The following is an 18,973-nucleotide window of genomic DNA, read 5'->3' as shown; positions in this document are numbered from 1 at the left end:
TTATTACCTTAATTTCCATTAAATAAATGAACTGTAATCAATAAATCGTTTTTAATGTTGATAAATAAATTATCAATAATAATTCCCAAATATTTTATTTGTTTGACAACTTCTACAAAATAATATTTCGTAGTAATAATCAATGCTTTGGTTTAAGAAATAGACAACTTAGAATAGAAATATGCTTTATTATCATGGAGAATTGTACAATTTTATAGACAATGCTTACAGAGTCATAAAAAATACAAAACAATAACAAACACAAAAATCAATAACAAGTTTAACTTGAATTGGTGCTCTACACATATTATTACACATACTACATATTATTGAGTGAAAAACACTTTAACCCATTGATAACAAAAACTTTCCATAGGCCACAATTTTTAAATCATATTTTCTTTTAATTGTAAACGGCGATCATATTCTACTGCTTATTATTTTTTTCTGTTATAACACCCTGTATAGCATATATTCAAGTATTGTTATACTTTGTATTAGAGGTATTTTTTTAAACTGTGTAATTGATTGCACTTGACCAACTTCATGTTTGCAAAATAAATTCGGTACGACTATATATGTTCGTTTTGCTTAGTTGAAAAACACTATTTTTATATCAACTTTTACTTTTAGAAATTGATATGGCAACAACACATCACTGCCTATTGATTTCAAAGGCGGTGATTTAGAGGCAAATGCTAAATAAACAACAAAAATGTGTCTGAGTAATATATTAAAGGTCGCTGAGTTAGGCTATCTTTAGCTTATTCTTTCCATTTCACTCCTGTAATAAACGTTAGTACTTGGTTCTGAATTTACCTGGTATTTACATAGCACCCAGTATCTTACCAAATTCTTTCCCCACTCGAGCCGACAATTTAAAGTAACCCTCTGTTATGGCTTAACAGAACAGGCCATGTCTGAAGTTACCCCTACGAAGCAATCTTAATTGCCGCCACGAAGCGATCTGTTTGTTTTTTTTTTTTTTCGTAAGCCACTTTCACAAAATTTCTTGCAGTTCTTGTACATATATGTATATAGGTCTGGCTCCAGCGTATGAAAAAACAGTTGATTAAGCAAGCTGAAAATTTGTTAATAGCTTTAAGGGTGTCTAGTCGGACAAACTTTGATATATAGGAAAAGGGGTTTTAATTGTGGAACAGGTTAAAAATTTGGAACTGTCAGACCACGAAAACGTCACATGTATTTTGTCCGACAGAACTTTCAATTGAATTGTTACCCTTTCATTAAACTCTCGTGCAAAAATCAGGTTGCTATTTATCACCAAATGAGAATTATAAATGAGTGGAACACGTAGAATATGTCAAATGACAGGAATTATGGCAGGTGATAAATAGCAGTCTGATTTTTGCATGAAAGGGTAACAAATCAAATGGAAGTTCTTTTGGACAAAATACATGTGACGTTTTTGTGGTCTGACCGTTCCAAATTTTTAACCTGTTCCACAATTAAAATTTCCAGTGTTCCCATATATCAAAGTTTGTCCGACTAGACACCCTTAACCTATTAACAAATTTTCAGCTTGCTATTAATCAATTTTTTTTTCATACGCGGGATCCTGACCTAATAGCTTAAACACTTGAATAAACTTATTTTAGCTTGAGCTTTATCATGTATGTATATTAGTAAGACATAAATTAAACTTGAAAATATAATATGTATGACGCACGCAGTTACTGACTACCTTTAATGATTAAATTAATATATTACTAAATATGATTGTGTCACATTGTGTGCTGGCACAATGCATCGACTTTTTTAAATTTACCGCGCATTGACTGTTACCCGTACAATTGGCAACGTTGGATCAAGTGTGCGAATTAAGGTTTCGTGCAGCAGGCAGGGCACCAGTTGGAGATATTTCGTTCTGTGAACAGTCTTTGTAGCTATCTTCACGGCGAAAATAAAAAAAGTTAAAAAGATTGTTTGAAAAGAATAAAAGAATACGTACCCTCCAATCAATTGAAATTATTTATAATTATATATTTTGTACGTTCATTTTTCACAATTTTGTAAAAGAAAGGGAATTTAAATTTAAAGTGGGAATTTTTAAGGCATGTTGAGGGAAAAAGCTTGAAAGTTGGCAGTACCGAACAACTTGTCAAAAGTCAAAACAAGTTTAAAATTTTTAGTTTAGTTTAAATTTTTGGCCTATTGTTTTTTTGCTTTTTTGGCTTTTATTCTCATAAAATGGAAGCAATGGAAGTGTCTTCGATTTTTGATATAATAAATATTACACAAAGAAACGATGCGGAATTAATGCAATATCTACAAAGTGTTGGATTAATCAAAAAACAATTTAAATGTAAAATTAGAAATTGCCGGCGTATCTGCACAGTCAGGAGAAAAGAAGGATCCTACAGATTGAATCACTGTTTTTGGTGCTTTAAATGCAGGAAAATGTATCCCATAACAATTGGTACATTTTTTGAACGAATAAGAGTACCCGTTAGAACTTTATTTTATATAATGTGGTGTTGGGCATGTCAACTGCCTGTTAAAAATACCACAGAATTAATTAGTTTGCAAAAAGGGTCAGTGGTAAATATGTATGCACATTTGCGGAATATCCTTTCATGGAAACTTTTGCAAGAAGAACCATTTTTATTAGGTAAAATAACAAAAAAAAAAATATGAACATAAACTACATTTATTTTGCATATCTATTCCCACTGTTGTAAACAATCGCAGGTGAAAGCCAAACAGGGTCCTACTTTTCGAAACATCTATAAATTAAAATATGTATGTACAAAATAACGTGACCAGTAAATAACTCAACATTGGTCGCATTCAGGAGACGAAAAAGTGAGGGAGCAGTTCCTGATAGAGCGATAACAGTTGTGTTTCGTCTTGTGAACATTCCGCTCCCTAAATTCATGACAGCCTATCACTTTCTGTTATATGTGAGTTTATATACTTGCCTCTGCACAATAAATTGTTTTTCACTTCATAATCATGGTCACAGACCATGGATTGGTTACTGTCTATGCTATTTTCCAATTGAAGGTTACATGCAAAGAAGGTGCTATGTCAAAATAATAAGTTTCAAGCAAAATGGTTTTAAAGGTTAAGACTCTCTGGTGTTTGTTTATTATTTATGCACTGACGAAAACTCGTTTATTTACTAATTTTCTGGAAATACAGCGATAGCATCAGCCTATGTGTATCTACAATATGACATACCACTTTTTTCGCTGGGACCGCATGTACTTGCCACCCTCTTAGCCTGACTAGAGAAATTAAAATATGTTGTTATTCCTGACTGAACACGTTCATAGCAGTGATGGATGTATAGAATGGTAGTCGAGATCACTGGCTAACAGAGGGGACCAGAAACTCATTTTCTGCAAAAATGACACAGCACCTTTTTTGCCTGTACCCTTCAATTGATATTTAGTACTTCACTCCAACTTTCAACAACTCTATTGACAAATTCACAAAAGTAGCATACGTTGGAAGGAGGTAGTGGAATTAAAATAAGCTCACTGTCATGGCTGTTAAAAATTAAGTTAGGTGAACTGGCCAACAATTATAATGCACTGAACTACAGGACAATAGAAAAACATTTTACTTGAGCATGACTGACATTGTATTTTCTATATTTTTCTTGACATTACATTTTTGAACTATCTAAACCAGCGTTTCCCAGCCGGTGGGTCGCTGACAGATTTCAGGTGGGTCGCGGTGTGGCTCTTACAGTAGCTAAGTGGCTTATAGAGTACAGAATAGCCTATCATCATAGGTGAGGGATGGGTCGCGAATATGAAAAAATATCAGAAAGTGGGTTGCCAGACATAAAGGGATGGGAACCACTAAACTGTCATTACATAGAGTATGTACAGCTATAGAATATCTAATATCTACTTTTAAAGGTGTATATTCTAACACTCTCCCTCAACATGAAAAGTAGATAAGCTAAACAGTTTTGGTTTCTTTCTAACATGTTTAGGGTAACGCTTAGATTCTTGAACACTATCATCGCTTCTCTATTCACTTCTTGATTTTCACTTGCACTTTCTACGCTTTCCATATTCTCAAATTCCATAATTTCATTGATACTTTTCACTTCTTCTGAGTTTTCATTTACATTAAAACATTCCGACTCTTTCTGGTTCACTGATTCGGCTTTAACTTCAAAAATTTGCAAATTGCATGTAACCTCAGGTTTAAATCATACGTTGTGGCTCGATATGATTCTTCTTTCAGATGGAATCCATATTCTAAAACCATCCGTGTCATTCATGTAACCAACTAAATAACCATGTATCACCTTGTCATCAAATTTACTGTGAAAATTTTTGTTTATGTGAACATAACATTCAGTGCCAAATATTCTTAAATGTTTCAAATTCCCAATTGGCTTTCCATACCACAATTCATAGAGACTTTTATTCTCAATTGATGACTTTCCTGTGCGATGCAGAAGATACACTGCAGTATTGCATGCTTCTGCCCACAATTCTTTGGACAACTTGCTCTATTTGGACAACTTGCTATCTGTTTAACATGGAACGAGCACACTCTACAATGGTACGGTTTTCCCTTTCAGCAACACCATTCTGCTGAGGTGTATAGGGTGGAGTGATACAATGCTCTATACTCTATACCTCTACTAGCAAGAAGTTCAGATACCTTTCTATTGTCAAACTCTTCCCCTCCATCGCATCTCAGTTGCTTTACTACATGGCCATTTGTATTTGCTACACTTAAAAATTTTTCTAAGAAGGTACATACCTCATTTTTGTGTTTCATAAAGAAAACTTTCCGAAACTTACTAAAGTCATCTTTAAAACATATGTAATAACATGCTTTTCCCAGTGATTCTATAGATATGGGTCCATTCACATCTGCATGGATCTGCTCACCAGTAACTTGTGGCCGATTGATCCTAGTTTTAAATGGCAATTTATGCATTTTTCCATTTGCACATCCATCGCAAAAGCTTTCTTTGCACCCATCAATGTCTATATTCATTTTCTTCAAGACCTTCTTTATGTGTTGCTTATGCTGATGACCAAATCTTTCATAATACACTTGTAACATATCTGTTGACTCTACTAAGTTTGCTTAAATGGGATTGGTCGGTCTCATAACACGTATATCAAGTGCATACAGGCCATTACTGAAATACCCAGTCATTACAGATTCAAGAGTATTTTTATCATGTAGATTTACACCTTTTTCGTCGTGTACTCTAACGAACCCCCTTTGTGCAGCAGCTTTCACAGAAAACAAATGAGCACTAGCTTCAGGAACATAAAAAACATTCTTCAATTCATGGGCTAACATACATATATCCTTCTTACCAAGTGATATCTTTACGGGTTCGGCAAACTCTGTATATTATGAGAAATATTGCTTATCTGTAGTAATATGATTTGTGGTTCCACTGTCACAATACCATTTCCCAGCTTCAACACAATTGTTAGACGAGACACTTAAAACAACAGACAAAAAAACATTATCTTTGCTTTTATTCTCATCTAAATTCTCAGCAGATTTTTTTAATGGACACTCTCTCGTCCAATGGCCTAATTTCTTGCATTTATGACATCGAAATTTTTCTTTTGCACGAGTACATTTCTCTTTGATTTCGAAGTAGTTGTACTTTGGCTCTGTTTGCATTTTTCTGTCGGGCTATTGCGTGCAACAAACGCAAAAGATTCTGTGGTACCTACTTTGGTCACGTAATTCAGTGGCACACAATTTCTCAATCAATAAATTCAAAGTTTGATTCTTTGATGGTATCGTGTCCCACAAATCTTTGAAATTATCAAAATTCCTACCCAAAGTTGATAAGATCCGACCATTTAACATTCTTTCGGATAAAACATTTTCATCATGCTTCTGCAATTCATCATTCAAATCTACAAACAGTTTCTGCAACTTCGCAACATGTGTACTAATATCGTCTTTTTCATCACGCTGGTAACATGTTTAACTGTTGTGTACTGCTACGTTCAAATCGCGCACGTAATTTGTCCCATATTTCACTATCGTGAGTACATGTCAACACGAGCTCGGCAACAGTTTTTCCTAGCGTACCTGCTAACAAACTTGCCGCTTTTGCATCATCTTTTAACCATTGTTGATGCTTCTCTACTTCCAATGAAGTTTAATTTTCAGTAACCTCGGGACACTTACGCATACCGTTAACAATGTCTTCAAGTGCATACGTTCGCAATAAGATCGAAACGTGCCATTTCCATTTTGCCCAGTGTTCAGGACTCTCAAGTTTGTCGACTTGAATTTTATAATCGATATTGCTAGTCGCCATATTTTTTCACCTGTTCACAGTTCACACGTGAGCTGGGCCCATAACCTGTTAAAAATTAAGTTAGGTGAACTGACCAACAATTATAATTCACTGAATTACAGGACAATAGGAAAATATTTTACTTGAACATGACTGACATTGTATTTTCTATATTTTTATTTTTCAACTATCTAAACTGCCATTACATAGAGTAGGTACAACTATACAATAATATCTACTTTTAAAGTTGTATATTCTAACAATGGCGACCGTTCCGTAACATGTTTTCGCAAGTAGCACCACATTCTTAGAACGAATTCGGAACAGTTGCGGAATCGCTCCGCTCCGTCACTTTTTCGTCTTCTGAATGAGACAAATGACTATACATTGTAACACAAAATAAGTAATACCAACACGCTACAATTTGAATTTAATCAGACTGACAAGTTTGGACCTGTAAAATGAGAATCATTCTCGTTTAAGGCGATAAGTCATATTTAATAGTTTCTTGACGAATGAGAAGGCGAATACCAACCGTGTGTTTGTTTTTAGTTGGGAATTTGCTAAACGAATGAACTGTAGTTATCTTTCACATTCTTATTATTGCAGGTGGAGAAGGACACACTGTGCAGATAGATGCAAATATTATGGGGAAAAGAAAATATAATGGTGGTAGAGTGATCAAAGAACATTGGGTTTTGGGGATATATGATTTAGGTTTGAAAAGGGGGCATGTAACTTATTTAAAAAATAGAAACAGAGATAAGTTAGTGGAAATAATTCAAAAGCATGTCCAGGAAGGTACCGAAATATGGACAAACCAATCGCAAGGTTACTCAAATTTAAATCATTTAGGGTATATTCACAAAACTGTGAATAATAGTAAATATTTTAAGAACCCCCAAACGGGTTTCTGTTCAAATCAGGTAGGAGGGTATTTGTCTCGTCTTAAAAAATATCTGAGAAGACTTGGGGTGATAAGTTCTCCATTTCTACCTCAGTATATTGAGCAGTTTGAGTGGGACTCATTATATGGACACAATGCTCGTGATAGGTTTAAGAGTATAGTTGAAGACATTAGACAGAAATATAAATGATTGTATATACAGTATGGTGTAAATGAAAGGAATAAATTTGTTATTTCGTAAGCTGATGACTTGAAGGAAAAATCCTGAAACATGTCGATTTTTATTTTTAAATTATGATTTTTTGACATATATACAGTATGGTGCAAATGAAAGGAATACATTTGTTATTTCGTAAACCGGCGACTTTAAGGAAAAATCCCGAAACAGACCAATTTTTATTTTTAAATTATGACATTTTGGCATATATATCATACTAGTGACGTCATCCATCTGGGCGTGATGACGTAATTGATGGTTTTTTAATGAGAATAGGGGTCGTGTGCTAGCTCATTTGAAAGGTTAATTAATTCTCTATTGAGTAATGTAAACACTTACATAATTATTTATAGAGGGTGTCCAAATTTTTTTTTAAATTAAATTTTTTGAGAATAAAAAGAAGAATTTATGTGATTTGTTTAATTCAAAATACATTTTATTGCTGTCAAAAATCAGAAAAAAATGTTTATATCACAAATAAACTTTGCTTTTCGCTTAAATTAAATGTTCAAACTTTTAAGATGCAGGTGGTTGGCGGGAGCTGGCATGAACATTGATTTTAACTGAAAAGCAATGTTTATTTTTGAAATAAACATTTTTTTTTGTTTTTGGGCAACAGTAAAATGTATTTTGAATTTAATAAATTACATACATTCTTCTTTTTTTTTGTCAAATTTAATTAAACATTTTTTTTGGACACCCTGTGCAAATAATTATATAAATGTTTATATTACTAAATAGAGAATTGATTCAATTCTCTATTGTATGTTGTTTTTTTGTTTCTTTCTCCCACACTGCCATTCGTTTGTAAGATGAACTCAGAAAAACTGCAGATTCCTCTACCAATCCAAATAAGTTTTCTGCTTGAAGCAACTTTACTGTCGAGTCAGCTACTACTAAGTTTAAGACGTGAGCCATACAGTGAGTATAAATCATATTTTCATTTGCCTTTTTGAAGTGAGCCTGTAAGCCATTGTAACACCCTTTCATATTACCTACTTGCCCCGTCGAATGAACACGCAACTATATTTGATGCTTGAATTCCGTACTTTGCTAATTCCGATGTTATTCGCTCGTACAATGCTTGTCCACTAGAGTCATCAATAACAGTCATCTCTAGTAGTCTTTCATAAACCTTTCCTTGGACAACGTAGCGTACGCATATAGCTAATTGGTCCATCACTGCCACATCTTGGGTAGAGTCTACCATCACGCTGTAAATAATACTATCTTTGAGGTCTTTCAATCAGTGGCGTAACTAGTCTGACCTGCGCCCCAATGCAAGTATTCCTCGTACGCCCCTATTCCCAGACTTATTCTCAAAGTCCAGACTTATTCTGAAAGTCAAGACTTATCAGCAAAATCAGACAAATATGCAGGCTTACTTACTTTCCGTGTCCGGAACACCAACAACTTTCGTCCGGCCCTGCTATTTGCTATAATTAAGTCTTCTTCTGTGCAGGTCTCTCTCATCTCTGTGCATGATAGTAGATGCCGGCTGGTCTGAACCGCGCCACAGTCGCAGGTATCGTCCTCCTGGTATCCCCATATTTTCAGGTATTAGCACAACGTGAAACGCCGGTTCTTAGTCTGTTTAGCGCTTTCCAAGTCGGATACGGTAAATTGTGTCCAGCAGCCATTTCCTCTGAGAAAGGAAAATGTGTCGCGATAGCTGACGCTTGATGTTTTCAGGAACCTTTTCCGAGATCATAGTCTGCTTGGCTGAGTTTGGTGGCCATATAAGGGGTGTCTTCTGTCCGTCTCCTGCTTTTTTCGTTCTACCTCTGACGTGACCTTCCTCCTGATAGGTGGTGGAGCAATCCCAGCTATGGGGTATATCTCTTCGATAGGTGTCGGTTTAAGGCAAACCGCTATTATACGAACCGTTTCATTTAGAGTCACGTCGACGTTCTTTGGGTGAGCAGAGTTTGCCCATACCGGTGCTCCAAACTCCGCGGCCGAAAAACATAATGCTAAGGCAGAAGTGCGGAGAGTGTGGTTGTGCTCCCCATTTTGTATTAGTTAGCTTGCGGTTGACATTATTTCTGGCACTTACTTTCTTCTCGACATCTTGACAGTGGTATCGGTAAGACAGAGTTCTATCCAGACGGACGCCAAGGTATTTTGGCGTTTCGTTGTGTTCCAGCATCTGACCACGCCATTCCACCTCCAGCGACCTTCGGGCATGCTTGTTTCTAAGGTGGAAAGCACATAGCTGGGTTTCTGTGGGATTGGGTTTCAGATGGTTTTTCTCGTAGTTTGTTTTCGTGGTAGAGTTTTGCGAGAAGCCGTTGATGGTTAACTGTGTCATAGACGACAGTTAGGTCTATGAACGCTACTCCTGTTATTTCTTTCCATTCAAAACCACCTTCAACATGTTGGGTGAGATTAAGAATTTGACTGCAGCAGCACTTTCCGGGTCTGAATACTGCTTGTTCTGGAATAATTTTAGTCTCCACATATTCAGCGATTCAGTTCAGTATCATTCTTTCAAATGCCTTGTAAAGGTGACACAAAAGAGAGACAGGTCTAAAACTCTTTGTATCCGCTGGTATACCGCAGAATATACAGAATCGACCTGGTTACTTTTTAAGCTTCTTTCATTTGGAATATTCCAGTTGAGGTATTTTATTCATTCCAAGAAACATGCGCAATGCGTTTTGAAAATCTATTATATATGCACCGTATTTTTAAAAATACCACTATATGCAAAATTCAAAATCAGAGAAAGATTATTCAAAGAAATAGAACAGTAATTTTAAAGTTAATTATTAAAAAACATTATTATTGAAAAAATTAATTGAAAGTAAAATTAAGGGGCTATCCTAGTGTAAAACTACGAAATTCACATACTTATTTGTTAATTTCTAAAATAAAAAGAACTGTACTAATTCTTTTGAAAATTTGCATGAAGTACATGTAAAATAATTTTCTTAAAAAAATTTCGGTAATTAAACGATTTATGCGCCATCTACTTGCACCGTGAAAACATAGCTCCACTGCTGCAGTAATTGGGACTAACAGAGACCCTGAAACATGAAATTTCAAAGTTATTATTGAAATTTAAGTTATTTTCTATACCATCAACTAGGGGTATGTGTGGCCGGCCACAGTTTCTCGTCTGTGATGCAACGTCAACGCCACATAAGAACCCACGGTCAATCATCGGAAAATATTTTTGTGGATCCACAGAGTGCCCGGCCACAGTCGCCCGTCTGTTATTGCGCTAACGGAATAAAATACCACGAATATTTTTTTACATTTTGTTTTTTCGGGAAGCTACAGGGAGTTTTGCTTCAACATATTTGTTTGCTAAAATATTTCCAGAATATCAGTTTTTTACGCCCCCCTAAGGCCTGTGTCCCAATGCATCGCATTGGTTGCATTGACGTTAGTTACGCCACTGCTTTCAATACGATATTACGTCCAATTGTAGCAATCGTTTTAATTAGCTTGTTTATAAACGATTTGGACAAAAATGTGATCAAAGAGCCTCGCCTGTACTGTCTTTTGGTTGACTTTCCGACAAGTTTTCTTTTCTCAATTGTTTTTTGCTTATGTTTCTTACTCTCCTCAATGCACTGTTTCACATGGTTTTGTAAAATGACGTCATAGTTTGCAACCATCATGGCAAGTTCGAGAAAATTGCCATGATTTTCTACAGAGTCAAGTGAGTAGGCCCCTTCTGCTTTGTCCCCTCTGTAAGCAATGCCTTGTCTACCCAGAAATAAAACTATGTCAATAAAACGTTGAACAACTAATCTTCTTATGTGAACTTCTCTTTCTCGTTGTTTAGATTGGTTCCCCGCTAGAAGACTCTCAATATCACGACCGTTTAGGCATTGAAAAGCTGCCTTGGCCGCAAGTTCATGATAATGGGAGTTTTCATGAGTTTCTACCGATTTATAAATGTGTTTTGGTGTAACATCGTGTCCAGTAATAAATGTGGAATCTCTGTTATCTTTGCCTCCGAAAGCCATACAACAAGAACAATATACTTTGTTGAGCTCAATGGAATAAGATAACCATTTTCTGTGTATTTTCCCCCCATTCGGCAAAAGACGATAGTAGAGTTTGGATGGATCAAACGGAAGTTTAGCTCCTTTTCCCTCATGAACTTGGATTGGATGTTTTTCCATAAAAGCTTTTTTTATTCCAATGTGATCACTTTCATTTGGACATATGAAACAACCAAGGTTTTGCTTAGAAGCATCAAGCGTGTCTTGTTGAGATTCTTCATCGCTGATTTCTGAATCAGAGTCAGAGCTTATTGACGAATCCCTGTCGAAATGCGTCAATGACGTTTTGGGGTGATCTAGATTTAGGTCTAGGAATTTTTGATTGCTAGTAGTAGTTTCTTCCCTCTTATTTTCACTCCCACCAGACGAAGTAGTTACAGTAGCCTCTGCTTGGATTGAAGGAGGCTTAATTTGATCTTCGTTTCCTGGAAATAAGTAATAACATCGTAGGTGCAAAATAATACGATATACAGTAGTCTTATACAAAACATCTTAAACAATTATTCTGTTTACGTTAGCCTTTTGAAATAATTTAATCTTACGATCGTAGGCGTGGCATTTGTCCCCAAAACAATATAGAAAACTAAGTATTATTAAAATTATTGATAATAAACTTAATAACGGTAATGGAAATTCGGAAAGTTAAGCATTATAATACGATTGGCTCTCTTATAGAGCTGAAAATGACGTCGGGTAAATATCAAATTATGATTTAAGGGAGTTTTTGCCATACCCAGTAAAAAAGCCTATCACGTCCGATTTTTTAATTTTGAATACATCTATGTATGAATCACATTTACTGTTTATCACACATTTTACTCCAAAGATGTACTTCAGATTAAGGACTTAAAATCATTAATTCTCTCACTTCAGGCTGAAATACAAGCCCTAAAAAATGATAACCAGATTTTGAAATCTTCTTCGAACCCACTAGAAATGGAAGAAATAATACAAGAAATCAACGAACGAAATAAAAGAAAACGAAATGTTATTTTCTTTGGTGTGCCGGAACAGGATCAACAACTATCTGAGGATCATCGTAAGATTAGCGATAAGTCTGAAGTTCAAAAAATAATCTCAAGCGTAAGTCCTAATGTGAATACTGCCAACATTAAGCTCTTCAGACTTGGGCAAGTTAACCAAGGGCGAATTCGACCAATTAAGGTCATATTAGATGATGAAAATGATGTATTTGCTTTAATACGGCAAGCTAAATTTCTAAGAAATGGGAACTACAAAAATGTGTCAATGTCATTTGATCGAACTAGAAATCAAATTAGTTATTACAACAATGTAAAGGTTGAACTAAACAACATGAATGCGAGTGGAAATGGATCTTTCAAAATCAAGTATATGAATGGTATACCCAAGGTAGTGCCTTTAAACCAATAGAGCCCGACAGTGTTGTAGGATGTGAACTTATATGTTATTACCAGAATGTACGTGGTCTTAACTCTAAAGTTTCAGAGTTTTATACTAGTGTAAGTGAGGGTGAATATGACATTATTGCTTTAAGTGAGACCTGGTTGAACAAGGATGTGTCCAGTCTAGAGTTGTTTCCTGATCAATACGATGTGTATAGAAAGGATCGAAAATTTGATGTTGTAGATAAAACCACTGGGGGAGGCGTCTTATTAGCGCTGAAGACGGAGATTAAATCGTCTGTTATCGATGTATCCACATACGATCTGCAGTTTCCCCTAATCGATATGTTAGCTGTAAAATGTTGTGTTGGTTATAGAAAATTTTATGTTTTAGTTCTTTATATTATTGATAAGTTAAGTTCTGAAGACTTCGAATACTTTTTTGAATGTTTAGAACAACTGGATATATTTAATGAAACCATTGTTATATTAGGTGACTTCAATGTACCCAAGTTTGTAGATCAAAGCAGATTAGATAAAAAAACATCAACTGTATTAGATTTTTTAAGTTTATTTAATTTAGTTCAATACAATGATGTGCCTAATAACTTAGGTCGTTTGTTGGATTTAGTAATGTCATCAGAGAAATGTGATATTATTCATGATAATTCTTCACTGGTTAAAGAAGATGGTCATCATCCTGCACTTATGATAAAGATTAATAATTTGGGGAAAAAGGAAATTAGGTTTTTACCAAATTCTAATTCGAAAATGTATAATTTTCGGAAAGCAAATTTCACTTCTCTGTATTCTGAACTATTACAAACTAATTGGGACTTTTTAGATAATTACGATGATGTAAATATAGCATTAAAGCAATTTTATAATATATTGTATACAATAGTTGATAGATATGTTCCGGTATACAAAAATTATAAACATAAGTATCCAAATTGGTATCACTCAGATATTATTAAAAATATTAAACTCAAAGCTAAAAACCGTCAAAAGTATAGAAAAACAGGAAACGAAATATATCACATAGAATTTAAAAGATTGCGCAAAGTTATTAAACAGCAAATTAAAACTGCATATAACAATTACATTGAAAACATTCAAGACAGTATTACCATTGAAACAAAATCATTTTGGTCTTATGTACATACTAAAAATAAGTCATCGCGAATTCCAGGTGAAATGTGCTATGAGGGAAATACTTTTGATAATCCCCAGGATATTGTCAACGCTTTTAAAACATTTTTTGAAAAAGTATATGTATCTACTGACAATAATGAACCAGAGGACATCAGCGTTCAGGGTTTTAATTTACCAACCATTAATTTTTTGAAATTTGAAGAAAATGAAATTCTGGAAGCTTTTAAAAGATTAAAAAATAAAATGACGACTGGTCCAGATAAGATTCCAGCATTTCTAGTTAAAGATTGTACACGAATATTTGTCAAACCGCTTCAAAAACTGTTTAACTTGTCTTTGGAAACTGGAAAATATCCTGAAATATGGAAAGAGTCAAAAGTATGTCCTATATTTAAAAATGGAGTTAAATCTGATATATCTAATTACAGACCTGTCTCTCTGTTGTGTAACTTCTCAAAGATTTTCGAGATTGTTCTGTATAATCGTATATATCCGTGTGTTCGCGGCTATATTGCACCTTTTCAACACGGATTCATAGATAAACGATCTACCGTCACAAACCTGGTAGTGATGACACAATTTATTTCTGAAGTATTAGATGAACAAGGACAAATTGATGTCGTATATACAGATTTCTCGAAGGCATTTGATAAGGTGGTTCATCCGTATTTATTATCCAAGTTATCAAATTTAGGATTTTCTGTTAATTTAATTAAATTCTTTGGTAGTTATTTAATAGGAAGGAGACAGTATGTATTCTATAATGGCTTTAAGTCAGATTTAATTCTGTCTAAGTCTGGTGTTCCGCAAGGCTCCAATCTAGGACCGTTATTATTTTTACTTTATATTAATGATTTGTTTCAAGAAATTAACTGTAAAAAATTGTGTTTTGCGGACGACTTGAAAATTTTCTGTAAGATCGACACTATTGGCGATTGTTTAGAACTTCAGCGTAACTTAACTGCTATTGATACATGGTGTACTAATAACAAACTACTATTAAATTCTGCAAAATGTAAAGTAGTGAGTTTTTGCAGGAAATTGACGACAATTAACTTTAACTATATAATTCAGAACTCTGTTTTGGAAAAATGTAATAGCCTCAAAGACTTAGGTGTCATTTTTGACTGCAAGTTAACTTTCAATTTGCATATTGAACAAAAAGTTTCTGAAGCTATGAGAATGTACGGTTTCATTATTAGGAATTGCAGAAACTTCACCAACATAACACCAATAAAATTATTATACTATTCTCTAGTACGTCCAAAATTAGAATATTGCAGTTTAGTTTGGTATCCTATATATAATTGTTATACAAAAGATATTGAAAAAGTACAGAGAAAACTTATAAAATATCTGATATTTAAAATTGATGGAATCTATCCTAACCGTGGATGTGATAATAATACATTATGTTGTAGAGTTGACATGGTTAGTTTAGAATTAAGGAGAGAAATTAGTTCATTAACATTTTTGTATAAATTATTACATAACAGTATTGACTGTAGTGATTTATTAGCACAAATTAATTTCAACGTTCCTCGAGTTAGATCTAGATCAAACGTTTTATTTAAGTGTCCAAGAGCAAGAACAAATATATTAGTTAAATCGCCTCTTTTTGTCATGTGTAAGAATTATAATAGTATTTGCAATCATTGTGATATTTTTTCGTGCTCACTTAATGATTTGTTAAAAATGGCTTCTCTTTACTTAGATTAGGTCTCTACTATTACTTTGTAGATGTTATACTAATGAATTATGTGATTTTTTTTCTGTATTTGTCCTATAAATGGGAAACTGTTGGGCAATAAAGCTATTATTATTATTATTATTATTATTATTATTCAGCAACAAATACAAACAATCAAAAGTATTTTAAGTTAAGGGCTTATATCACAGATAATATACAGATCGATGGCTAGATCGATAACAGAGGTTATCCGTGAGATACGTGAGGTTATAAAGAACAAGACCGTATCTCAACAAAGAAAAATAACAACCCCACGTATATCTTAAAAAATGTTTAATAAAATATGAAAATGAAGTCTTTAAGAAAAATTAACTATTTAATAGTAATACAATTAACATTTTTCAGTTTTACGTTTTTTTTTTATTAAATTTTAGGTTGAAAACAAGAAAATAAATTTTTTCTCTCTCCTAAAAAGTGATCAGTTTCGAGATAAGTGTGGTTAGAATTTTGCTACATCTGTATATTGTCTGTGCTTATATGCTCATAAAAAGCTTCTGATATTTCCGCCTACCTGTTTGCGATTTTTCATTGTTTGCAGGATTGGAACTGGAACCAGCTAACCATAAATTCAAACTTTTTGAACTTTGTTTTATTTCGAAAGATTTCCTCTCCTTCTTTTTTCTTTTACTTGCACCACTTGGGTGCACACGTTTCATTTTATAAACTGAAAAATTCACCTTTCAATTTCAAACAATATGTCATAACTCACAACGCACATCAACTCATCGACAGCAGGTCAACTCAACTGACAGCAGAGAATGTCGCGTCGTAGCTGTCTGCTTGAGTCCAGGGCGCCGGCGCGGCGCTGTCGAGTCACTACCGCTGAGCGCTGAGCTTAAGCCGAACGGTGCGGCGCGGTGGGATCGGTGACTACCTCGAGCACCGAGCGACTTACTATTACTTTTTTATTATACCTAGGTAACCTAGGGGTTACCCTTAGCTGTAATTTAATAAAAAATAGGTTATTGTTTATTTAAAATTGTTTTTGCTGTATTACGTCGCTGTGAAACAGTAAAACAAAATAATTTTTTATAATAAAAAAACTTTTGTTTACCTACTTAAATTTTTTGGCTTTTGGAGGCCCCCTTGAGCCGGAGGCCCTCGGCGATCGCCGACCAGCCGCCCTGGCTAGACCGGGCCTGGAATTGAATGACCTTTCAAATGAGCTAGCACACGACCCCTATTCCTATTTAAAAAAATCATCGATTACGTCATCACACCCAGATGGATGATGTCACTAGTATGACATATATGCCAAAATATCATAATTTAAAAATAAAAATCGACCTGTTTCGGCATTTTCTCTAAAATCGCTGGTTTACGAAATATCGAATTTATTCCTTTCATTTGCACCATACTGTATATGTCTTACTAGTGACGCCATCCATCTGGGCATGATGACGAAATCGAGCATTTTTTAAATAAGAATTATAGGGTCGTTTGCTAGCTCATTTGAAAGGTTATTTAATTGTCTGTTCAATAATATAACCATTAACATAATTATTTATTTTTTTTTAAATTAAACTAATTGATACAAAAAGAAGAATGCATGCAATTAATTTAATTCAAAATACGTTTGACTGCTGTCAGATTAAAAAATGTCAACCTTTTTTAGTATTTTTTCTTAAAGTCACCGGCTTTCGAAATAATGCATTTATTCCTTTTATTTGCACCATATAAATGTATATATTTATTATCCTAGTTTTATTTAGGTTAGGATAGGTTGGGTTCCCTTCCTGGGCTGTGAATTACCGACTCATGCCATGCCCATAGGGCATTATATTGGTGTGTCTTGTTCTGTATTTGTAAGATTTGTATTATTTCAATGTACTGATTTTTTTTTATTTTTTGTTGGCTCTACCTTGGCAGTTTCCGTGTAGTATGTATTTATAAATTAATTTTTATAAAAAACTTATTATATTTTAAGTAAATGATAAGCTAGATTGTATATTGTACTGTTAATACTCCTTCCAGGAATTTGCACTTCAGCTATTCTTCGTATTGGGTGATTAATGTCTCGACGTTGAACATGACCAAACCATCTTAACCCATGCTCTCTCATTTTGGCATCAATTGGTGCCACATCTAGATTTCCCATAATATCCTCATATCTAATTTTATCCTTCTCTGTCACTCCACTCATCCATCTAAGCATTCTCATTTCCGCCACATGCATTCGTTGTTTCTCCTTCTTTTTCACTGCCCAACATTCAGTTCCGTACATCATAGCCGGTCTTATGGCTGTTTTATAGAATTTTCCTTTCAGCTTCATTGTAATTTTTCTGTCACACAACACACCACTCGCTTCTTTCCACTTCATCCATCCAGCCCTAATTCTACTGCATGCATCTCCATCTATTTCTCCATTACTCTGTAAATACCGATCCTAGGTACTTAAAACTATTGCTTTTCACTGGCATAATCATTTCACCATCCAAAGATACCATTTTATTTGTAGTAACTCCATCTTTAAATGAACATTCCAAATACTCTTTTTTTGTACTACTAAGTTTTAAACCTTTTTCCTCCAGAGCTTGTCTCCACTGTTCCAGTTTTTGTTCTAAGTCTCTTTCACTATATCCTATTAACACTACGTCATCAGCATACATTAGGCACCATGGAATGCTACCCTGTAGTTTCGCTGCGTTATCTGGTCCAAAACTAATGAGAATAAATAAGGATTAAGCACCGAGCCTTGGTGCAATCCTACTTTCACTTGAGATTTATCAGTCTCTCCCACACCTGTCCTAACAGTCGTTACTCCCTCATACATATCTCTCACAATCTTTACATATTCGCCAGGGACTCCTTTCTTATTGAGTGCCCAGGGAACATCCATAAACTACGTCGTAAAAATTTTGGACTTTTTAATACTCTCCCCCCTTCCGTCGTAAAGCGTCCTTTACAGTTGACCCCCCCTCATACCGACGTCGAAATTGCAACTCATAACCCCCCCCCTTTTAGTGATTTTTTTTAAATCCATGTTATTTCTGGATTTTTTTAAAGTTAGCTATCAAAGTTTATTTACGAATGTATCCAAAGCAGTATTACTATGTAGCTCATTAATATCCGCGTACTTTTTTTTCTCAATCTACTGTACAACAAATTAGCTTTATTGGGACAAAAGACAATACTTTTATCGGAGTTTTATGGCTGTTTTATAGAATTTTCCTTTCAGCTTCATTGTAATTTTTCTGTCACACAACACACCACTCGCTTCTTTCCACTTCATCCATCCAGCCCTAATTCTACTGCATGCATCTCCATCTATTTCTCCATTACTC

At 34.5% G+C, this 18,973-nt stretch overlaps 2 protein-coding genes across 2 annotated transcripts; one reads left to right on the top strand and one right to left on the bottom strand.

Annotated features, from left to right (window-relative positions):
- The first annotated feature begins 1,999 nt into the window (after positions 1 to 1,999).
- LOC126881167 (uncharacterized) lies at positions 2,000 to 11,353 on the top strand. Its single transcript, XM_050645246.1, has 2 exons — positions 2,000 to 2,632; positions 6,887 to 11,353. The coding sequence occupies exons 1-2, from the start codon at positions 2,212 to 2,214 to the stop codon at positions 7,372 to 7,374; spliced, it is 909 nt and encodes a 302-aa protein (XP_050501203.1). The 5' UTR covers positions 2,000 to 2,211; the 3' UTR covers positions 7,375 to 11,353.
- Positions 10,797 to 16,345, bottom strand: LOC126882519 (uncharacterized). Its single transcript, XM_050647486.1, has 2 exons — positions 16,201 to 16,345; positions 10,797 to 11,845 (listed from the first exon to the last, which is right to left on the bottom strand). Exons 1-2 carry the CDS (start codon positions 16,343 to 16,345, stop codon positions 10,797 to 10,799), a joined length of 1,194 nt encoding a protein of 397 aa, XP_050503443.1.
- Between the last annotated feature and the right edge of the window lie 2,628 nt (positions 16,346 to 18,973).

This window comes from Diabrotica virgifera, chromosome 3, assembly GCF_917563875.1.
Source record: "Diabrotica virgifera virgifera chromosome 3, PGI_DIABVI_V3a".
Lineage (NCBI taxonomy): Eukaryota > Metazoa > Arthropoda > Insecta > Coleoptera > Chrysomelidae > Diabrotica > Diabrotica virgifera.
Note: the sequence above shows the minus strand (reverse complement) of the source record. Positions and strands in the feature narration are given on the sequence as shown.